This window comes from Microcebus murinus, chromosome 29, assembly GCF_040939455.1.
Source record: "Microcebus murinus isolate Inina chromosome 29, M.murinus_Inina_mat1.0, whole genome shotgun sequence".
Classification (NCBI taxonomy): domain Eukaryota; kingdom Metazoa; phylum Chordata; class Mammalia; order Primates; family Cheirogaleidae; genus Microcebus; species Microcebus murinus.
In genome coordinates, this window is record NC_134132.1 from 14488955 (window position 1) to 14511014 (window position 22060).

The 22060-nt window shown below is 48.5% G+C and overlaps 1 protein-coding gene across 2 annotated transcripts in view; it reads left to right on the forward strand.

Moving 5' to 3' along the window:
• The first annotated feature begins 2705 nt into the window (after nucleotides 1-2705).
• RASGEF1B (RasGEF domain family member 1B) overlaps nucleotides 2706-22060 on the forward strand; it is a 301773-nt gene continuing 282418 nt past the window's right edge. The window contains exon 1 of one of the 2 annotated variants that reach the window (XM_075998735.1): nucleotides 2706-2905. In XM_075998735.1, the coding sequence (XP_075854850.1) occupies nucleotides 2852-2905 (54 nt within the window). In that variant the 5' untranslated portion in view covers nucleotides 2706-2851. The remainder of the gene's footprint in view (nucleotides 2906-22060) is intronic. The other variant, XM_075998734.1, reaches the window with a different exon arrangement.

The following is a 22060-nucleotide window of genomic DNA, read 5'->3' on the forward strand; positions in this document are numbered from 1 at the left end:
ACTTTGAACATTTTTTTTTTTCCTCCTTGGAGGAAAATCTTGTGGCTGTGGACTGGCTTGTTCTAGGAGCTACAACTCATTGTAGGACTAAAGTTATCTGCGTGTTGGGTCTTTGATCTAAAACCCTTATGTCCTTTTTTTTTGAGACAGAGTCTCACTGTGTTGCCCAGGCTAGAGTGAGTGCCATGGCGTCAGCCTCGCTCACAGCAACCTCCAACTCCTGGGCTCAAGCGATCCTCCTGCCTCAGCCTCCTCCTGAGTAGCTGGGACTACAGGCACATGTCACCATGCCTGGCTAGTATCTTCTATCTATTTTTAGTTAGCCAATTAATCTCTTTCTGTTTTTAGTAGAGATCACTCGAGGTCAGGAGTTCCAGACCAGCCTGAGCAAGACCGAGACCCCGTCTTTACTATAAATAGAAAGAAATTAATTAGCCAACTAAAAATATATAGAAAAAAAAAATTAGCCGGGAGCGGTGGCTCACGCCTGTCATGCTAGCACTCTGGGAGGCCGAGGCGGGAGGCTCGCTCAAGGTCAGGAGTTCGAGACCAGCCTGAGCAAGAGCGAGACCCCGTCTCTACTATAAATAGAAAGAAATTAATTGGCCAACTAATATATATATATATAGAAAAAATTAGAAAGAAATTAATTTGCTCTACTATAAATAGAAAGAAATTAATTGGCCAACTAAAAAAATATATATAGAAAAAATTAGCCGGGCATGGTGGCGCATGCCTGTAATCCCAGCTACTCAGGAGGCTGAGGCAGGAGGATCGCTTGAGCCCAGGAGTTGGAGGTTGCTGTGAGCGAGGCTGACGCCACGGCACTCACTCTAGCCCGGGCAACAAAGCGAGACTCTGTCTCAAAAAAAAAAAAAAAAAAAACCCAGAGATTTTAAGGATACTCTATTCTCTTAATAATCTATTGTGCAAGATACTTGATTGAAAAAGTTTGGAAGCACTGAGAGGATGTAGTCAAGCTAATTTAGGTTGAATATAGATGTAATCTAGCTAACTTACACTCCTTCCCTTTTCATTCCCTAAATTCAGTGAGTTTGCTGCACCAGCTGGAATCCTCCCATGAGAATCAGGAAATCTGCATCTGCCTGTTCATTGCCAGCCATCCAACCATCCACCTTTCATCTTTCTGTCCAGCAAGCCTGCTGCATGCCCTGAGTGTCACCAATACAGTGTGACCCGATGAAGTGGTAAGGACTTTTCTAGTCCTGTTTCCTTGCATATAAAATTAGCTGATTTGAGGCCGGGCGCTGTGGCTCACGCCTGTAATCCTAGCTCTTGGCGGATTGCTCAAGGTCAGGAGTTCAAAACCAGCCTGAGCAAGAGCGAGGCCCCGTCTCTACTATAAATAGAAAGAAATTAATTGGCCAACTGATATATATATAAAAAAATTAGCCGGGCATGGTGGCGCATGCCTGTAGTCCCAGCTACTCGGGAGGCTGAGGCAGGAGGATCACTTGAGCCCAGGAGATTGAGGTTGCTGTGAGCTAGGCTGACGCCACGGCACTCACTCTAGCCTGGACAACAAAGTGAGACTCTGTCTCAAAAAAAAAAAAAAAAAAAAAAAAATTAGCTGATTTGTAGTGGGGCGCGGTGGCTCATGCCTGTAATCCCAGCACTCTGGGAGGCCGAGGCGGGAGGATCGATAGAGGTCAGGAGTTCGAGACCAGCCTGAGCAAGAACGAGACCCTGTCTGTACTATAAATAGGAAGAAATGAATTGGCCAACTAAAAAAATATATATACAAAAAGTGAGCCGGGCGTGGTGGTGCATGCCTGTAGTCCCAGCTACTCGGGAGGAGGCTGAGGCAGGAGGATGGCTTGAGCCCAGGAGTTGGAGGTTGCTGTGAGCGAGGCTGACGCCACGGCACTCACTCTAGCCTGGGCGACAGAGTGAGACTCTGCCTCAATAAATAAATAAATAAAATTAGCTGATTTTGCAAAACTTTCTCTAGGCTCCGGGTCTGCCACCGAATCTAGTGCTTTTTACAGTTTCTGTGAGTTTTGACCTCTGGATTTGACTCAGACTGCAGCCTGGGCACCAGCTGCATCAGGGTTTCCTGGGTGGGTGGAGGGGTGCTTAATTAATAATAATAATAATAATGATGATGATGCAGATGTCGAGGTGGCCCCTAAGCTACTGAACCAGAAACACTGGGACCTGGGGGGTCAGCGACTTGTGAATTCAAGCAGGCCCCGCGGGTCCTTGTTGAGCACGCTGAAGCTTGGGGCGCACGCACAGCTACGGGGGTGCAAAATAAAAATGCAATGCAGACCTGCGCCCTAAGAAGCGCTTTCCCTGTTAAAAGAGGAGCTTGCATTCATACCTTAGGTTTAAGAGAAAAAAAAAAAAAAAGAGGAGCTTGCAGGTTCGGGAAGAAAACTAGGGGGAGCTGCGACCGCCGAGCTCGTGTGGCCCAGGCCGGCCCGCAGGGTCCCCGCGGCCCTGTGGGGTCACCTGTGCCTGCAGGTGCGGCGACCTGGGGTCAGGTGAGCGCGGTGGCGCGAGCCCCTTCGCGCCCAAGGCAGGGCGTGGCCGGTGGGGACCCCGCAGTGGCCGAGGCCCGCCCGGGTGAGGCCGGGGACGCGGGCCCGGCAGGCGGGTCACCTGGGCGGCGCACCTTCCCCGCGGGGCTCCGGGCACCTGCGTGTCGCCAGGGGGGCCCTGCCCGCGCCCGTCGGCAGTCCGCCACCCCCTTGGCGGGACCCGCGCGGTGCGGCGACAGCGACACTCGGGGGCGGCGCCCGGGCCGGCCCCGCCCGCGCCCGGCCGCCACGACACGACACGACACGACACGACTCGACTCGACTCGACCCGCCCCGCCGGGCCGTGCATGGCCGGGCTGCTCGCCGCGCTGCTGGGCTGGGGCGCCGCGCCCATGTGCGAGGTAGGGCGGCCGGCGGGCGGGGGCTCGGTCGCGCATGGGCGGTCCGGGTTTCACCTGGGCGGTCTCGGTCGCACCTGGGCGGTCCCGGTCTCACCTGGGCGGTCCCGGTCGCACCTGGGCGGTCCGGGTCTCACCTGGGCGGTCCCGGTCTCTCCTGGGCGGTCCGGGTCTCACCTGGGCGGTCCCGGTCTCTCCTGGGCGGTCCCGGTCGCACCTGGGCGGTCCCGGTCTCAACCTGGGCGGTCCCGGTCACACCTGGGCGGTCCCGGTCTCTCCTGGGCGGTCTCGGTCGCACCTGGGCGGTCCCGGTCTCTCCTGGGCGGTCCCGGTCTCTCCTGGGCGGTCCCGGTAGCACCTGGGCAGTCTCAAGCTCACCTGGGCGTCCCGGTCGCACCTGGGATGGGGCGTGGGGGCAGGTGGAGGGCGGTGGAGGGCGGTCTCGGTCTCACCTGGGCGTTGTCGGTCTCACCTGGGCGTTGTTGGTCTCACCTGGGCGGTCCCGGTCTCACCTGGGCGTTCTCGGTCTCACCTGGGCGTTCTCGGTCTCACCTGGGCGTTCTCGGTCTCTCCTGGGCGGTCTCGGTCTCTCCTGGGCAGTCTCGGTCTCTCCTGCTCGGTCTCGGTCTCTACGGGCTGGTCTTGGTCGCACCTGGGCGGGCTCGGTCTCACCTGTGCGATCCTGGTCGCACCTGGGCAGTCTTAAGCTCACCTGGGTGGTCGGGTCTCACCTGGGCTCGGTGTCACCTGGGTGGTCCCGGTTTCACCTGGGCGGTCTCGGTAGCAACAGGGGGCAGTCCCAGTCTCACCTGGGCGGTTTGGTCTCACCTGGGTGGTCTCGATCTCACCTGGGTGGCATGGCAGGGTGGGCAGGGAAGAGACCAGCAGCCCAGGTCTCACGCTCCCGCACCTCAGTGAGTCTTTCCCACCTTTCGTCCCCAGGTGACAGGTGGACGCGTTCTCTGTCACTCTGCCCGAGTTTCCAGGGTGGCGCTTCACCTGAAACGCCAGGGATGTCTGAAAACGAGCAGTGTCCTGCAGCCCCTCTTTGCCGCCCACTTTTAGTCGCAGAAAGATCTTTCTATCAGAGGGTTTCACCTCTCGCCTTCTGGAACGTTCCCCCCTCCCCCGCCCCGCACCCCGCAAACTCCGTCCAAGTTGACTCAGTTTCCTCTTCTGGGAGCGACACACGCTGGGCTGGGAAGGGTTAAGGCGGATCGGGCCGCATCAGGTGAACGGGTGACAGTGCTCAACGCAGGTGCATTTACCTGCCCACACCTGGCAGTGGTGGCCAGGGACACTGCCGTGGCCGGCTTGCTGTGGCGTCCACGGCTGCATGCTGGCCACTCAGCAGGGAGAGGTCCCCCACCCCATGGCCTTTGTCACTCTCCCACGCCCTCCCTCCTGTAGCTTCCGGACAGGTGGCCCTGGCCCAGCGGGCCACCAGGTGAATCATGCCACCGTCTGCATGTGCACCGTCCTCCTGTCTTGGTCACAGGGCCTCACGACTGTCCCTGCCACCCCAGCGGCCGCCTCAACCCCCTCCCCGGTCTGCAGTGTCCCGGCTGGCCAGAGAGACACATGGGGTCTCGTCTCACCTGGAGGTGGCAGTCTGTCCTTCTGCAAGGTGCCCTGTCAGGCTCCAGACTCCCGACACCTCGTCCTGGGCTGTTCCTGGTGTCCTTCTGCACTTCCCGAGGTCCTAGGGTCGCGTCCCTTTGATTTGGGAGCTCAAATGTCCCAGCCCACAATCTCTGCTGTGTGGCAGCGGTTTTTCAAGCAAGGAGACCCCAATAATAAGGGATGGGGGGGACGAGTGGACCAGGGGAAAGCCAGGCTGAGATGCTTGGGGCGGGTTGGTAGCCTGAAACTCAAGACACAATGAAGAGCCCGGAAAACTCAAGCTTTTCCCAGGCTGGAAGTGAAAAATTAGCTGCGTCGTTTGGCAATGCAGTGTCACTGCCCCTGTTTGCTTTTCCGTAGTGTTAGCGGCATTCGGGGGTCATTCTGGAGGCCTGGGATACTTCTTTTAAAAATCTCTCTTCTTTGTGCCTTTCTCTTCACTTGTGTTTGCGTTTTTGTTCTTAAATTACCAAAACCCACGCCAAGTGATTTTGGTGGTACGTGCTGCCTTTTGGTTGTATGTTCTTGTCCCTGTTATCCTGCAGCCAACAGATGCTCCTTTTTTTTTTTTTTTTTTGAGACAGAGTCCTACTCTGTTGCCCAGGCTAGAGTGAGTGCTGTGGCCTCAGCCTCGCTCACAGCAACCTCAGACTCCTGGCCTCAAGCCATCCTCCTGCCTCAGCCTCCTCCTGAGTAGCTGGGACTACAGGCATGCGCCACCACGCCCGGCTAATTTCTTCTATTTATTTTTAGTTGTCCAGCTAATTTCTTTCTATTTTTAGTAGAGACGGGGTCTTGCTCAGGCTGGTCTCGAACTCCTGACCTTGAGCAATCCTCCCGCCTCGGCCTCCCAGAGTGCCAGGATGACAGGCATGAGCCTCCGTGCCTGGCTTCACATCTTGCTTTGTGTTATTTTCTGCCCATCTTAGAGGCAGGGTCTACTTGTAGCATCTGTTGTCTCTCTCTCCAAATGGTTCATCCCCATTGGCTGAATTGACCTAAGACATCCGCCCGGGTGTTGCTTTTAATCAGCGTTGAAGGTAGCGATCAGCCCTGTCCTACTTTTGGGGAAAATCAGCGTCTAAAGAAATGAAGAGCTAATTCAGGACTGTGCTGTAAGGATGCTTGCTTTTGAGGCAGTAACACCACTAACACCCTTCTCGCTCATAAATAGCGAGGCAGTTGTTAGACCCTCCCTGCATCGGAGGGGGAGAGAAATGTGCAAGAAAGATATTATTAAACCTTCCTAAATATTCATTTCCTCCAAGCGAAAGTGCCAGGACACTTGAGAACATTCTAGGCAGCTTTTCATTTCCACCAAATGCTCTAATTCTGACTTGGGGGATTGCCGCGAGTTTCGGAGCCATCGGGAGAAGAGATGGGTGTTTTCGTGATGAAATGGCCTTTGTTTCCCTTTTGGTCAAGATGTGGCCAGGAATGTCGTTTCTTCTTACATTGGGGTTAACACCGAGGAGATTCTGGCTGAGTACCGGATCCGGGGGGCTCATGTGTATTTGCAGTTGTCCAAAGAAGGGGGAGGGGTGACAGGTTTGGAGAACACAGGACCCAAACTGTCCCCGTGGTTGAAAAATAGCTCCCACGAGTGCCGTACTGCACCAGCTCAGAGGCTAAGGACAGAGGCTGTATGTTGGAGACCCAGAGTCTCTTTTTTTTTTTTTTTTTTTTTTTGAGGCAGAGTCTCACTCTGTCGCCCGGGCTAGAGTGAGTGCCGTGGCGTCAGCCTCGCTCACAGCAACCTCAATCTCCTGGGCTTAAGCGACAGGCTGGTCTCAAACTTCTGACCTTGAGCGATCCTCCCGCCTCGGCCTCCCAGAGTGCTAGGATGACAGGCGTGAGCCACCGTGCCTGGCCTCGCTCACAGCAACCTCAATCTCCTGGGCTCAAGCGATCCTCCTGCCTCAGCCTCCTCCCGAGTAGCTGGGACTACAGGCATGCACCACCACGCCCGGCTCATTTTTTCTATATATATATTTTTAGTTGGCCAATTAATTTCTTTCTATTTTTTAGTAGAGACAGGGGTCTGGCTCTTGCTCAGGCTGGTCTCGAACTCCAGACCTCGAGCGATCCTCCCGCCTCGGCCTCCCTGAGTGCTGGGATGACAGGCGTGAGCCAGCCCCAGGCCCGGCCTACCAGGCAATATTATTTTGCCTTCTCCTTCCTTCCCCTGCAATCCGGCTCCTAGAATCTAATCCCACTCAGCCGTGGGACCTTTGTCTGTGTCCTTCCCTAGCAAAGCCCCTACTCTGCCAGAGATCCTGTCCCAGGCCAGGCCAGGCCAGGGGAACCACTGCTAGGGACTCACAGTGGGGCCAACTGCCTGTCCCCCTGGCCCCACTAGTATGGGAATGCTAGAGCGAGCAAGCTTCCCATCACAGGTGTCAGGGCTGTGACCGAGAATGTATTCCTAGCACCCTGTGTTTATTCCTCATGTGTTCACCAACCCATCCAATCTCTTATTTATTCAACAAGTATTAAATGCTTGTCTTTGTGCTGGGCGCCCTATGGAACCCATTCTAAGAGACACTCAGACTGTTTGGACTGTGGCCCACACTGAGAGTTATATTTTACGCTGCAATCCTGTACACACATGGCTATTTATACCTGTGACACTGCAGTGAAGTTTCAAGAATAATATTGTTCCTTATGACATATGGAATGTGTGCTGTGATCTCTGCAATTTTAGTTTTTCCTTTCCATTCCGTTTCTTCCATTCCATTAAGAAAGCAAAGTGGTCAAGGCCTGTTGAACCGATTTCATGGGTTAGGACCCCAAATTTGGAGAGCACTGCTACATAAAATAGTAAGATTCTATTTTTACAAAACAATTTGTACTACCCCATTATGCCATTACTACCGTGTTTTCCCGAAAATAAGACAGGGTCTTATATTTACCTTTCCTCAAGAAGACACCCTAGGGCTTATTTTCAGGGGATGTGTTATTTTTTTTTTAAGCGCGGTACAACCATCTCCATTGATTCAAATACAGTGAAGTCGTCTTCTTCTGGAACATCATCCTCACTCTCCAGACCCCGAATCCCATCCTGAATGTCTTGCGACTCTGTTTCCTTTAGAGCCACCGGCCCCGATCTCTCCTGTGGAGCACTAGAGCTCTCACGGGGCGGATGAGAAGGGCTGCTCGTGTTCTTTCCCGCTCCTCGACGACACGCATGGGTTGTGCAGATGCTCTGCGCAGCCACGCCCATCACTAGGGCTGATTTTCATAACCACGCCCATCACTAGGGCTGATTTTCATAGCCACGCCCACCACTAGGGCTGATTTTCATAGCCACGCCCACCACCAGGGCTGATTTTCATAGCCACGCCCTCACTAGGGCTGATTTTCATAGCCACGCCCATCACTAGGGCTGATTTTCATAGCCACGCCCACCACCAGGGCTGATTTTCATAGCCACGCCCACCACCAGGGCTGATTTTCATAGCCACGCCCTCACTAGGGCTGATTTTCATAGCCACGCCCCTCACTAGGGCTGATTTTCATGGCCACGCCCATCACTAGGGCTGATTTTCATAGCCACGCCCACCACCAGGGCTGATTTTCATAGCCACGCCCATCACTAGGGCTGATTTTCGGGGTAGGGCTTCTATTGTGCAGGTGCTTAGACATCCTGCTGGGGCTTATTTTTGGGTAAACACAGTATATTTATATGCTATTACACTCTACATTACGAGATTCTTGCGATCTATCTTGGGAAGCCAGTCACCAAGCATAACATTAGTTTTTTGGGTGGGAGAATATGTTTTCAGAGTTTCAAACTACTAACTTACCAAACACCATTTCATAACTATCGTGCCTCTATATCGGGGAGTGTTTGGGTGAGAGATTCGGCGTGCCACCGGAGCGTATTTTATGACAGGTTTTTTATTTCAAATAATGTGCCTGAATTTCGACTTCTTTCTCTTTTTTAGCATCCATTAGCTACAAATGTACTCCATGGGTTGGGTTGAGTCCCGGGGCTACTATTTTATAAATCTTCCCAGTTTTATATTTAAAAGTCCTCTCTTTATTTTATTTATTTATTTATTTATTGATTGATTGATTGATTGATTGATTGATTTATTTTCCGACTGGTGGGGGAGCGGGGAGAGACGGCCAAAAGTCCTCTCTTTAAAGTGGTTTAACTTTCAAGCAGTTTTTTTTTCCTCGCCCTGCTTTGCCTGCCGAAGAACTTGATTTTGTCCCTGACGATTGAATAGATGGGCTCCTTTGTCTGTCTCGGTGAATCTTGTACATTGTCACCTGATGTGTCACTCCGATCGGCTTTAAGCACCAAGAGGAGGGGCCGTGTGCTCAGGCTGTTTTGAAAGCAAATAACTCGGACGAGCACGGCTGTAGCTTCTGCGGTTGGATGTTGGTGGATAATCATAGCAGAGAATTTTCACTTTGAAAATAACAGCTCCTATTGGCACAGCTGGGCCTTCTATGACGGTCATTTGAATTTTAAGCTAATGGATGCTGGGGTTTGCCGTGCAGATTCACAATTGGGTTTGCTGCACCGCATCTGAACCGTTGTATACACTAGGGCGACTCTGCTTACCTTTTGTGCTAGCCTTGCTTTTATTATTTTTTTTTTAATTATATATTTTATATTCTTTTTCTTTCTTTTTTTTTTTTTTTTTTTTTTTTTTTAAGGAACAAAAGGTCAACTGTATAGCCTTGCTTTTAAACTCTGCATGTGGTCCTAAATGCGCGCATGTCATTTATAAGAATATTTGGGCCCATTATGGTTGCATCTGTCTAATGGCTTCTTGCTGAGAAACTGTTACACGGGTTTTTTTTTCTTTTTGTATTTTGACAAGGAAAGGCCGGTGTGTCCAATGTCCGTCCGGTATGAGAGAGCGGGGATGGGAGCTTAGTTCTTTGATGTGTGTTTCCTTTTTTGCTCAGCTCTTTTCAATTCCTAACGGTGTTCTTGCGTGTTGTGAATTTCTTTACTTTGCACGCCTTTGACAAAATAGGACAGGTCCCGTAGTGACATTTGCATTAGGAAAGTTCCACCTGCCTAGAGTTGCCTGTTGAAGAGGCCCAGAAATAAAAGGACAACTTTTGGCCAGGCACGGTGGTGCACGTCTGTCATCCTAGCACTCTGGGAGGCCGAGGCGGGAGGATCGCTCAAGGTCAGGAGTTCGAAACCAGCCTGAGCAACAGCGAGACCCAGTCTCTACTATAAATAGAAAGAAATTAATTGGCCAACTAATATATATAGAAAAAATGAGCCAGGCGTGGTGACACATGCCTGTAGTCCAAGCTACTTGGGAAGAGGCTGAGGCAGGAGGATCGCTTGAGCCCAGGAGTTGGAGGTTGCTGTGAGTGAGGCTGACGCCACGGCACTCACTCTAGCCTGGGCAACAGAGTGAGACTCTGTCTCAAAAAAAAAAAAGGACACCTTTTTACTGATGTGAATTTGTGATGAGTAAGAATTGTGCTTCCCGACATTGGAGAGTCTTGCATGCAGTCTGGGCTTGTTTCTCCAAATACCTGCAATATATTAACCGTATCCCGAGTTCCTTTGGGGCCTCTCTACATTTCGAAACCAGAACGGAGGCCTCTTTGTGTCTCCCACACCTGCCTGAAACCCACTTCTCCTTTCCAACTCTGTCTCTAGCCAAAAGCACCAGGTGTTTTCTTTTTTTATATAACTTTTCCTTTTTTTGTATTTTTTATTTTATTTTTTTTTATTTTAGGAAAGAGAACACACAGGCATTTTCTTTTGACTTTGAGTAGCACTTTTGGTGTTTTTTTTTTTTTTTTGAGACAGAGTCTCACTCTGTTGCCCAGGCTACAGTGGCGTCAGCCTCGCTCACAGCAACCTCCAACTCCTGGCCTCAAGTGATCCTCCTGCCTCAGCCTCCTCCCGAGTAGCTGAGACTACAGGCATGCGCCACCATGCCCGGCTCATTTTTTCTTTCTTTCTTTTTTTTTTTTTTAATTTCTTTCTTTCTTTCTTTTTTTTTTCTTTCTATTTTCAGTTGGCCAATTAATTTTTTATTTTTTTATTTTTAGTAGAGACGGGATCTCGCTCTTGCTCAGGCTGGTCTCGAACTCCTGAGCTCAAACGATCCTCCCGCCTCGGCCTCCCAGAGTGCTGGGATGACAGGCGTGAGCCACCGCGCCCGGCCAATGTCCCTTTTCTTTGACCGTCTTAGAACATGCCTCATGCTTTTCTGAATCTGCCGCAGTGCTGAGCAAAACATAGGTGCTCAATCAATGCTTATTAATTTTTAAAACGTTCCATATGCTGTTCTAGCAGAATCTGGGAGCCAGTTTATTTCTGGATATATTTCAGTGTGTTTCATGGAAATGTGGCAGCCACTGTCCTTTAGCGTTCCGTCCCCTGATCTATGGGACGTGCACCAACGCTAGCTTAGTCTGTAGCTGTACAAAGGACGATGATGTACTTTCACAGACCACTGCAGGGGAAGCAGTACTTGAAAAATGTGCCAATTATAAGCGCCACTTAAATGAAATCCAGCCATAGATTGCAATATCATTAAATGCAGAGTATTTTTTATTTTTCAATTGGGTTGCCAACTTATACATCCTCAATATAGGTCAGGTGAAGCGAATCCATGCCGTAAGTCAAGATTTTATTCATCAGACTTTTATCTTCCATGTGTTTGGTGGAGAATTCTGGCTGGAAGTCAGGTTAGATTCCTGTAAAAGTCATTTACTCCATGCTGGGCGCGGTGGCTCACGCCTGTCATCCTAGCACTCTGGGAGGCCGAGGAGGGAGGATCGCTTGAGGTCAGGAGTTCGAAACCAGCCTGAGCAAGAGCGAGACCCCGTCTCTACTAAAAATGGAAAGAAATTAATTGGCTAACTAAAATAATAATAATATATATATATATATATATATATATATATATATATATATATATATAAATTAGCCAGGCATGGTGGCACATGCCTGTAGTCCCAGCTACTCGGGAGGAGGCTGAGGCAGGAGGATTGCTTGAGCCCAGGAGTTGGAGGTTGCTGTGAGCGAGGCTGACGCCACGGCACTCACTCTAGCCTGGGCAACAGAGCGAGACTCTGTCTCAAAAAAAAAATAAAAAGTGATTTACTCTAAAATAACACTTACAGAGTGGGCTTCCTTGTCAAATTTCCAGTGGGAAAACAATGATGCCCTCCCCCTTTGGAAACTCTGTTGGGTGCTTGGAAGCCTGGGAATTTTCTTTCATGAGGATTATTTGAACCTGACTGTACATGAAGGGACAGTGTCCACAGAGAGTCACACGGGGCTGAAACCTAAAGAGTGACAGTTAAGGTGTTGGAATGTACCAAGTAGTAGGAAAAAAAATAATAAAAAATATATTAAAAAAAAAAAAGAATGACAGTGATATAAATCACCAAGAACCTGCGTGGGGAAGTCTTAAGATCCGATAACAGCTCATCTCCCCACTGGCTGTTTGCTATAAGAGGAAATCTCCTCACCTTGCTCAGGCTGGTCTCGAACTCCTGACCTTGAGCGATCCTCCCGCCTCAGCCTCCCGAGTAGCTGGGACTACAGGCATGCGCCACCATGCCCGGCTACTTTTTTTTTCTATATATTTTTAGTTGGTCAATTCATTTCCTTCTATTTTTAGTAGAGACCGGGTCTTGCTCTTGCTCAGGCTGGTTTCGAACTCCTGACCTCGAGCGATCCTCCCGCCTCGGTCTCCCAGAGTGCTGGGATGACAGGCGTGAGCCACCGCGCCCGGCCTGAGAGTTTACTTTCTAGAGCCCGATCCCCAGCCTCCCCTCCTTCCTGGGGGCTGCTGGGTGGGTCTAGGGCAGGCAAACTTGAACCAGGTTCATGAATAAAATTGTATTCTAACAGAGTGCCAGTTTCCATTGCTCTAAAACGAAAGCATCCGTGTTGGATTTGCTTCACTTGCAGAAACGATGCGGGGCCCTAGTGTGGTAATTTAAGTGTGAAAGTCCTTCATAAAATGTCAAGCATTATACAAATGCAAATGGTCATGACAGATACCGTAGGGAAGAGAACAGAAATGCAAGGTGCATAGTTGGTGTCTCAGGCATGCAGGGACTTGCTAGAGCATGGACTGTTGAGGGTGGTGTAAGTGGCAAATAACAGAAATGCTTTCTGTTTGGAAGGTGGAGAATGGTCAGAATTTGCAACCTGAGCTCACAGCTTCTGAATCCAATGGCTTCTCTTGTTTCTCACAAAGGGATCCTGGCAAACGCGGTGACTTTGCTGACAGCCTCGACTTCAGGCAACCTTCAAAGCCTGTGCTTTTATGTTATGGAGATTTATTTTCCAAAATTATGTTATCCACTTCAGAATAGGCTTGTGAAAAAGGGATATGGTAGGAATGAATCTGATCGTGGTTGAGACCTCTTAGGAAGGCTGTGGGCTTGAGTGTGTTCCTAGCGGTCATTGAGGTTTACATTTTGGGTTGTGAAGAGTTGTTGTTTTTGATATCTTCTTCTAGAGAAAGTCTTTGATGCCCTTTTTTTTTTTTTTTTTGAGACAGAGTCTCGCTCTGTTGCCCGGGCTAGAGTGAGTGCCGTGGCGTCAGCCTCGCTCACAGCAACCTCCAACTCCTGGCCTCGAGCGATCCTCCTGCCTCAGCCTCCTCCCGAGTAGCTGGGACTACAGGCATGCGCCACCACGCCCGGCTCATTTTTCTATGTATTTTTTTTTAGTTAGCCAATTCATTTCTTTCTATTTTTAGTAGAGACAGGGTCTTGCTTTTGCTCAGGCTGGTCTCGAACTCCTGACTTTGAACGATCCTCCCTCCTCGGCCTCCTGGAGTGCTAGGATGACAGGCGTGAGCCACCGCGCCCGGCCAACATGCTTCCTCTAGATGTTCCTTTTAACCACATTTCATATGTGTCGAAATGTGTATTTTTCCCTGTTAGGAGACAGCGAGGGTGGGTGCAGAGGGCAGTCACACACACAGCCACTACAGACAGACGCACGGACAGACGGACACACAGAATGCCTGAGATGATTCAACCACATCATGGCCAGTAGTTCAAGTGGATCCAGAAACCGCACTGATTTAATTTACCAGCTTTGCTACAAAACCTTAAATGTGCTCGTGTAGGTGAGGCCGAGTGCATGGGACACTCTCAGGGGTCGGCAGACCACATTCCCTTCCTTTCGATTTTCCCTTCCTTTGCATTTCTTTTCCTTTTGCGTTTCCCTTCCGTTTGCGTTTCCCTTCCTTTTGCGTTTCCTTCCTTTTGCATTTCCCTTCCTTTTGCATTTCCCTTCCTTTTGCGTTTCCCTTCCTTTTGCGTTTCCTTCCTTTTGCATTTCCCTTCCTTTTGCATTCCCCTTCCTTTTGCATTTCCCTTCCGTTTGCATTTCCCTTCCTTTTGCATTTCCCTTCCTTTTGCATTTCCCTTCCTTTTGCATTTCCCTTCCTTTTGTGTTTCCCTTCCTTTTGCATTTCCCTTCCTTTTGCATTCCCCTTCCTTTTGCATTTCCCTTCCTTTTGCATTTCCCTTCCTTTTGCATTCCCCTTCCTTTTGTGTTTCCCTTCCTTTTGCATTTCCCTTCCTTTTGCATTCCCCTTCCTTTTGCATTTCCCTTCCTTTTGCATTCCCCTTCCTTTTGTGTTTCCCTTCCTTTTGCATTCCCCTTCCTTTTGCATTTCCCTTCCTTTTGCATTCCCCTTCCTTTTGCATTTCCCTTCCTTTTGTGTTTCCCTTCCTTTTGCATTTCCCTTCCTTTTGCATTTCCCTTCCTTTTGCATTCCCCTTCCTTTTGTGTTTCCCTTCCTTTTGCATTTCCCTTCCTTTTGCATTCCCCTTCCTTTTGCATTTCCCTTCCTTTTGCATTTCCCTTCCTTTTGCATTTCCCTTCCTTTTGCATTTCCCTTCCTTTTGTGTTTCCCTTCCTTTTGCATTTCCCTTCCTTTTGCATTCCCCTTCCTTTTGCATTTCCCTTCCTTTTGCATTTCCCTTCCTTTTGCATTCCCCTTCCTTTTGCATTTCCCTTCCTTTTGTGTTTCCCTTCCTTTTGCATTTCCCTTCCTTTTGCATTTCCCTTCCTTTTGCATTCCCCTTCCTTTTGTGTTTCCCTTCCTTTTGCATTTCCCTTCCTTTTGCATTCCCCTTCCTTTTGCATTTCCCTTCCTTTTGCATTTCCCTTCCTTTTGCATTCCCCTTCCTTTTGCATTTCCCTTCCTTTTGCATTTCCCTTCCTTTTGCATTCCCCTTCCTTTTGTGTTTCCCTTCCTTTTGTGTTTCCCTTCCTTTTGCATTTCCCTTCCTTTTGCATTCCCCTTCCTTTTGCATTTCCCTTCCTTTTGCATTTCCCTTCCTTTTGCATTCCCCTTCCTTTTGCATTTCCCTTCCGTTTGCATTTCCCTTCCTTTTGCATTCCCCTTCCTTTTGCGTTTCCCTTCCTTTTGCATTTCCCTTCCTTTTGCATTTCCCTTCCTTTTGCATTCCCCTTCCTTTTGTGTTTCCCTTCCTTTTGCATTTCCCTTCCTTTTGCATTTCCCTTCCTTTTGCATTTCCCTTCCTTTTGCATTTCCCTTCCTTTTGTGTTTCCCTTCCTTTTGCATTTCCCTTCCTTTTGCATTTCCCTTCCTTTTGCATTCCCCTTCCTTTTGCATTTCCCTTCCTTTTGCATTTCCCTTCCTTTTGCATTCCCCTTCCTTTTGCATTTCCCTTCCTTTTGCATTCCCCTTCCTTTTGCATTCCCCTTCCTTTTGCATTTCCCTTCCTTTTGCATTCCCCTTCCTTTTGCATTTCCCTTCCTTTTGCATTTCCCTTCCTTTTGCATTCCCCTTCCTTTTGCATTTCCCTTCCTTTTGCGTTTCCCTTCCTTTTGCATTTCCCTTCCTTTTGCATTTCCCTTCCGTTTGCATTCCCCTTCCTTTTGTGTTTCCCTTCCTTTTGCATTTCCCTTCCTTTTGCATTTCCCTTCCTTTTGCATTCCCCTTCCTTTTGCATTTCCCTTCCTTTTGCATTTCCCTTCCTTTTGCATTCCCCTTCCTTTTGCGTTTCCCTTCCTTTTGCATTTCCCTTCCTTTTGCATTTCCCTTCCTTTTGCATTCCCCTTCCTTTTGCATTTCCCTTCCTTTTGCATTCCCCTTCCTTTTGCATTTCCCTTCCTTTTGCATTTCCCTTCCTTTTGCATTTCCCTTCCTTTTGCATTTCCCTTCCGTTTGCATTTCCCTTCCTTTTGCATTCCCCTTCCTTTTGTGTTTCCCTTCCTTTTGCATTTCCCTTCCTTTTGTGTTTCCCTTCCTTTTGCATTTCCCTTCCTTTTGCATTTCCCTTCCTTTTGCATTTCCCTTCCTTTTGCATTCCCCTTCCTTTTGTGTTTCCCTTCCTTTTGCATTTCCCTTCCTTTTGCATTCCCCTTCCTTTTGTGTTTCCCTTCCTTTTGCTTTTCCCTTCCTTTTGCATTCCCCTTCCTTTTGCATTTCCCTTCCTTTTGCATTCCCCTTCCTTTTGTGTTTCCCTTCCTTTTGCATTTCCCTTCCTTTTGCATTTCCCTTCCTTTTGCATTTCCCTTCCTTTTGCATTTCCCTTCCTTTTGCATTTCCCTTCCATTTGCATTTCCCTTCCTTTTGCATTTCCTTCCTTTTGCATTTCCTTCCTTTTGCATTTGCCTTCCTTTTGCATTCCCCTTCCTTTTGCATCCCTTCCTTTTGCATTTCCCTTTCTTTCCCGTTTCCTTTCCCTTTCCCTTTCCTTTTGTTTCCTTTCCTTTTGCATTTCCCTTCCTTTTGCATTTCCCTTTCCTTTTGCGTTTCCCTTCCTCTTGCCTCCTTCCCCTCCTCCAGCTTAGGGGTTTCCTTTCTAAGAATCTCTGACATCGCTGTGTGCGAATTTCATTTCTTTTGCCTCTCGATCCGCAAATAGGAACAGGCTTGGCTTTTTCTCACGTGGTGCAGCTGACTGCACAGGCCAGAGAGAAAGGACTGGAAAGCATCCAGCCAGGCCCCGGGGAACTCCCTAAAATTATCCTCCACCTTATGGGCTGTCCAGATTGTTTGTGCGTGCGGGCTGGGGGGACGGGGGTGGGGAAGAGGGAGTTGGGAAATGAAATTTTCTCATGCCCAGATGCCGTGAGTGAGTCAGATGGCCGAGTGACTGCTCCCGACGCCTGCTGGGGGTTTTGGGGAGGCCATTTGTCTGGTGCCAGGTCTGTCTGTCCAAGCAGCTGGGCGGACCCTCTGGGGTTCTGAGTCAGTTCTGAGTCTCCCTCCCTCTGCGTGTTATGTGGGCTTTCCTTGTGTGCCAGCACTTTCTGCATGAATGCAAGGACCCCTTCTGGCTTGCCTTGGGTTGCATCTTTGCTTTGGAATCGGCGTGGGTTAGAGCGACTAAGACATGTGCTCTCGGCCGGGCGCGGTGGCTCACGCCTGTCGTCCTAGCTCTCTGGGAGGCCGAGGCAGGAGGATCGCTCAAGGTCAGGAGTTTGAAACCAGCCCGAGCAAGAGCGAGACCCCCGTCTCTACTAAAAACAGACAGAAATTAATTGGCCAAGTAAAAATATATAGAGAAAAAAATGAGCCGGGCATGGTGGTGCATGCCTGTAGTCCCAGATACTCGGGAGGAGGCTGAGGCAGGAGGATCGCTTGAGCCCAGGAGTTGGAGGTTGCTGTGAGCGAGGCTGATGCCACGGCACTCACTCTAGCCCGGGCAACAGAGGGAGACTCTGTCTCAAAAACAAACAAACAAACAAACAAACAAACAAACAAACCAAGAAATGTGCCCTCACCCAGAAGAATTGTAGACAACAAGCAATAACCACAGTTCTTTAGGATTTACCAAAGCACCTCGCATGCATTATTTTATTAGAAATGGAGAAGCTGTAGGGGTTTATTTTACCCTATTTACAGGTGGCAAAACTAAGGAACAGAGAATGAAGAAATATTAGCTGTTGGGAAACAGCTCGAGTCTGAAATTGTGCAGCCAGTTTTACAGACATTAAAATGATAAAAATAATTTACCACCTTTTTCCATAGATGTTTTCCTTTTTTTAAATTGAGACAGAGTCTCACTCTGTTGCCCAGGCTAGAGTGAGTGCCGTGGCGTCAGCCTCGCTCACAGCAACCTCCAACTCCTGGGCTCAAGCAATCCTCCTGCCTCAGCCTCCTCCCGAGTAGCTGGGACTACAGGCATGCGCCACCACGCCCGGCTCATCTTTTTTCTATGTATATTTTTAGTTGGCCAATTAATTTCTTTCTATTTTTAGTAGACACGGGGTCTCGCCCTTGCTCAGGCTGGTCTCAAACTCCTGACCTTGAGCGATCCTCCCGCCTCGGCCTCCCAGGCTGGTCTCGAACTCCTGACCTCGAGCGATCCTCCCTCCTCAGCCTCCCAGAGTGCCAGGATGACAGGCGGGAGCCACCGTGCCCGGCCAGAGCTCTTTTATCACCTTTCTTCCAAGTGCTGTGACACCACTTAAAATATTTTCTCAGGAGAAGGAGTTGATTGCAGACGACATTATGTTTTTCCAGATTGATGCCATAAATAGGCAGAATTTTCGTCTTCCCAGTTTCTCAGACACAAGTAATGATTAAAAAATGGTAAAAACGTGGGATTAGGACTGAGGTTGTGTCTGGTTGTAAAACCTTTTTGAAACTATGACTCTTTGCTGGATTTTCTGATTTGGTTTTGTGGCGCCTTAGGCAACTTACTTTCCTCATGTGCAAAATGCTCTACGTAGAAATCTCACTGGGCTGTCCTGCAAAATTTAAGTGATAAATGATGTGAAAGCACTTAGAATAGAGCCCAGCACGTGGTAGGAGATGTGCTGTTAGCAATATTTTTCTCTCTATGCTGATGTCTTTCTTGGACCAGTGGTTTCTTTGTTTGTTTACTTATTTATGAATGAATGAATGAATGAATGAATGAATGACAGAGTCTCACTCTGTTGCCCAGGCTAGAGTGAGTGTCGTGGTGTCAGCCTCGCTCACAGCAACCTCCAACTCCTGGGCTCAAGCGATCCTCCTGCCTCAGCCTCCTCCCGAGTAGCTGGGACTACAGGCATGCGCCACCATGCCCGGCTCATTTTTTCTATATATATTTTTAGTTGGCCAATTAGTTTCTTTCTATTTTTAGTAGAGACGGGGGACTCTCGCTCTTGCTCAGGCTGGTCTCGAACTCCTGACCTTGAGCTGATCCTCCTGCCTCGGCCTCCCAGAGTGAGTGCTAGGATGACAGGCGTGAGCCACCGCACCCGGCCTAGACCAGTGGTTTAAATTAAGTCCATCTTCTGAAGCTACTTGTGCTGTCACCTGTTACTTGGCTACCCCCTGGATCATTCTGATATTGTCTGCAGCTTGGTATGGTCCTACATGCAAAACCCACCAAAGAGTTGGTTTTTTTTTTTTTTCATTTTCTTTCTTTTTTTATATTATAATTTTTTTCTTTTTTTTTTTTTTTCTCTGCATACACCACTGTGACTTGGGACATCAAAGAGTTAATAATGTTGTGTGTTCTGCAGCCTTTCTGGTTTGCTGGAGCTACTTAATCAGAGAAATCATTATAGCTCATTTCCTGCAACCCACTGATGTCCAAAGCAACTAATTAGAGAGGGAGAGTGTAGAAAATCAATCTTTACCAACGTTGACATTTCTTCCAGCTTAAACAACTGATCTGCTTACATTCTCTGTGCAAGCCTACAGAGATCTAAGATTATCCCAGATGACTACGTTAGAGGGTTCTAATAGGTTCTTGGTGTCGGAATGAAGATCGTTTGAACATTAAATATGTAGTCAGAGTTTGGAAGGGTTCTAGCAAATTCCACGAGCTCACTGGACAGGCAGCTTGGCCTTGCGTCACCATCCAAGAAGCTAGACACAAAGGGGGACCAGTGTGACTCTTTGAGAATCGAGTGGACTTATATGTAGAGGGAAGAGTTTTGTGTTAGACTTTTTCTTTACCCCTTTAGGTCTTGACCTTTCTCCACCCCAAGCTCTAGGAAGCCAATGTGCATGAAATACTTTTTTTTTTTTTTTTTTTGAAATAGAGTCTCACTGTCACCCGCGCTAGAGTGCCGTGGCGTCAGCCTCGCTAACAGCAACCTCCAACTCCTGGGCTCAAGCGATCCTCCTGCCTCAGCCTCCCCCCGAGTAGCTGGGACTATAGGCATGTGCCACCATGCCCGGCTAACTTTTTCCATATATTTTTAGTTGGCCAATTAATTTCTTTCTATTTTTAGTAGAGACGGGGTCTCACTCTTGCGCAGGCTGGTTTTGAACTCCTGACCTCGAGTGATCCGCCCGCCTCGGCCTCCCAGAGAGCTAGGATGACAGGCGTGAGCCACCATGCCAGGCCCTATTTTTTTTTATTTCAGTATATTATGGGGGTACAAATGTTAAGGTTACATACATTGCCCTTGCCCCCCTCCCCCCTCGAGTCAGAGCCTCGAGCGTGCCCATCCCCCAGACGGTGCACGTCTCACTCGTCGTGTCTGTCTACACCCGTCCCCTCCTCCCCTCCCACCTGCCCGACACCCGATAGATGTCACTCCTGTGTGTCCACTTAGGTGCTGATGCGTCAACACCAGTTTGCTGGTGAGCGCACGTGGTGCTTGTGTTTCCATTCTCGGGACGCTTCCCTTAGTAGGATGGGCTCCAGCTCCAGCCAGGAAAACACGAGAGGTGCTGGGTCACCGCTGTTTCTCAGAGCTGAGTAGTGCTCCGTGGTGTGCACAGACCACGTTTTATTAATCCACTCGTGCATGGATGGGCACCTGGGTTGTTTCCACATCTTTGCAATTGTGAATTGTGCTGCTATAAACATTCGAGTGCAGGTGTCTTTTTCATAGAGTGTCATTTGATCTTTTGGGTAGAGGCCCAGTCGTGGGATTGCTGGGTCAAATGGTAGACCCACTTGTATCGCTTTAAGGCATCTCCATATTGCTTTCCAGAGAGGTTGCACTAGTTTGCAGTCCCACCAGCAGTGCATGAGTGTTCCTCTCTCTCTGCATCCTTGATTTGTTTTTAAATGGGAAATTAGGTGCAAATGAGAAGTTTCCTTTTACAATAAATCACCTGTTACATCAGCTTAGCCAAACAGAACCATGTTATGAAGATGTTAACACCGTTTTAGAATTTGTTTATAAGAGAATTTTTTGCTGCATAGTACTTTTAATTTTGGAAAATATAACTTATACTGAGTGATGAATTATAAAACCACTCAGAAAAGAATCCTGATTCCTGGCCAGGCACAGTGGCTCACGTCTGTAATCCTAGCACTCTGGGAGGCCGGGGCGGGAGGATTGCTTGAGGTCAGGAGTTTGAGACCAGCCTGAGCAAGAGCGAGACCCCGTCTCTACTAAAAATAGAAAGAAATTAGCTGGGCAACTAAAATATCTATATATAGAAAAAATTAGCCTGACATGGTGGCGCATGCCTGTAGTCCCAGCTACTCGGGAGGGAGGCTGAGGCAGGAGGATCGCTTGAGGCCAGGAGTTGGAGGTTGCTGTGAGCGAGGCTGACGTCACGGCACTCACTCTAGCCCGGGCGACAGAGTGAGACTCTGTCTCTAAAAAAAAAAAAAAAATAGAATCCTGATTCCCGAATATATCTCAATATAAAAAGAGTTTCCAGGCAACTGATTTCTTTTCACTGTTTCATGTCAAAAAAATGTTTGATTTTGTGCTGTGTGTGTGTTGTGTGAACCATGAAAGTTGTCATGGCGGTTACATGGAAGGTGTCCCTGTTTCTCCCCTTAACATAACAACAGCCTCATGAGACAGGCTACAGATGACACCCAGATTGAGAAATAAACAGACTAAAATTTTCTGCCTAAGTCAACTGTTAGGAGAACCTACTAGAAAACCCCTTCAGATGAAAGATCACACCCGTAAGTCAAGGGTAAAAACTTACAATTCTTTGACAGTCTCTTCTGCTCTGTTACATGCTGGGCAGGTAAAATTATAGTTGCTCAGTAAGTATCTGACAGAGAAGTAAATGAAACCACAACAGGTGTTATTTCAGGAGTAAAAAAAGGGATTTTGGTTTAATCTGCTTTACCTAGTTCATAGTTGCTAGGCTAGATGGCTTATGCAATGGGAGTATTATTTTGTTGTGCCTTATGTCAAGGTACTGTGATAATTTTTCTTCTATTCAGGTTTGCATATAGAAAATTAGATGATCAATGTAATGTCATCTCTTGAATACATTAAAAAGCGAAACCGCTTAGGTAAACAGATCAATAACACGATGGTCTAAATCAATTTTTACTATGAAACGGCATCCCTTTTCTTGTCCATAAAACCTAGAAAATTAATAAACCCAAGCAGCTTATTGGCTTCAGTTTTTGCACTTTGATTCTGATCCATAACGACAGTGACTCACCAAAACCCATCGATCTGGAGTGAATGCAGAGAGGAAGGAAGGCTTGTTCGCTATTTGTGGGACTGCGAATTAGTGCGACCTCTATGGGTAACAGTATGGAGGCTCACCTCATTCTTCTCCCTTCTACTTTCCCCTTCTACCATCTCTTCCAACATCACTAAGGAAATCTGAATGACAGTCTACTCATGAGTGTACATACGTAAGGATAAGA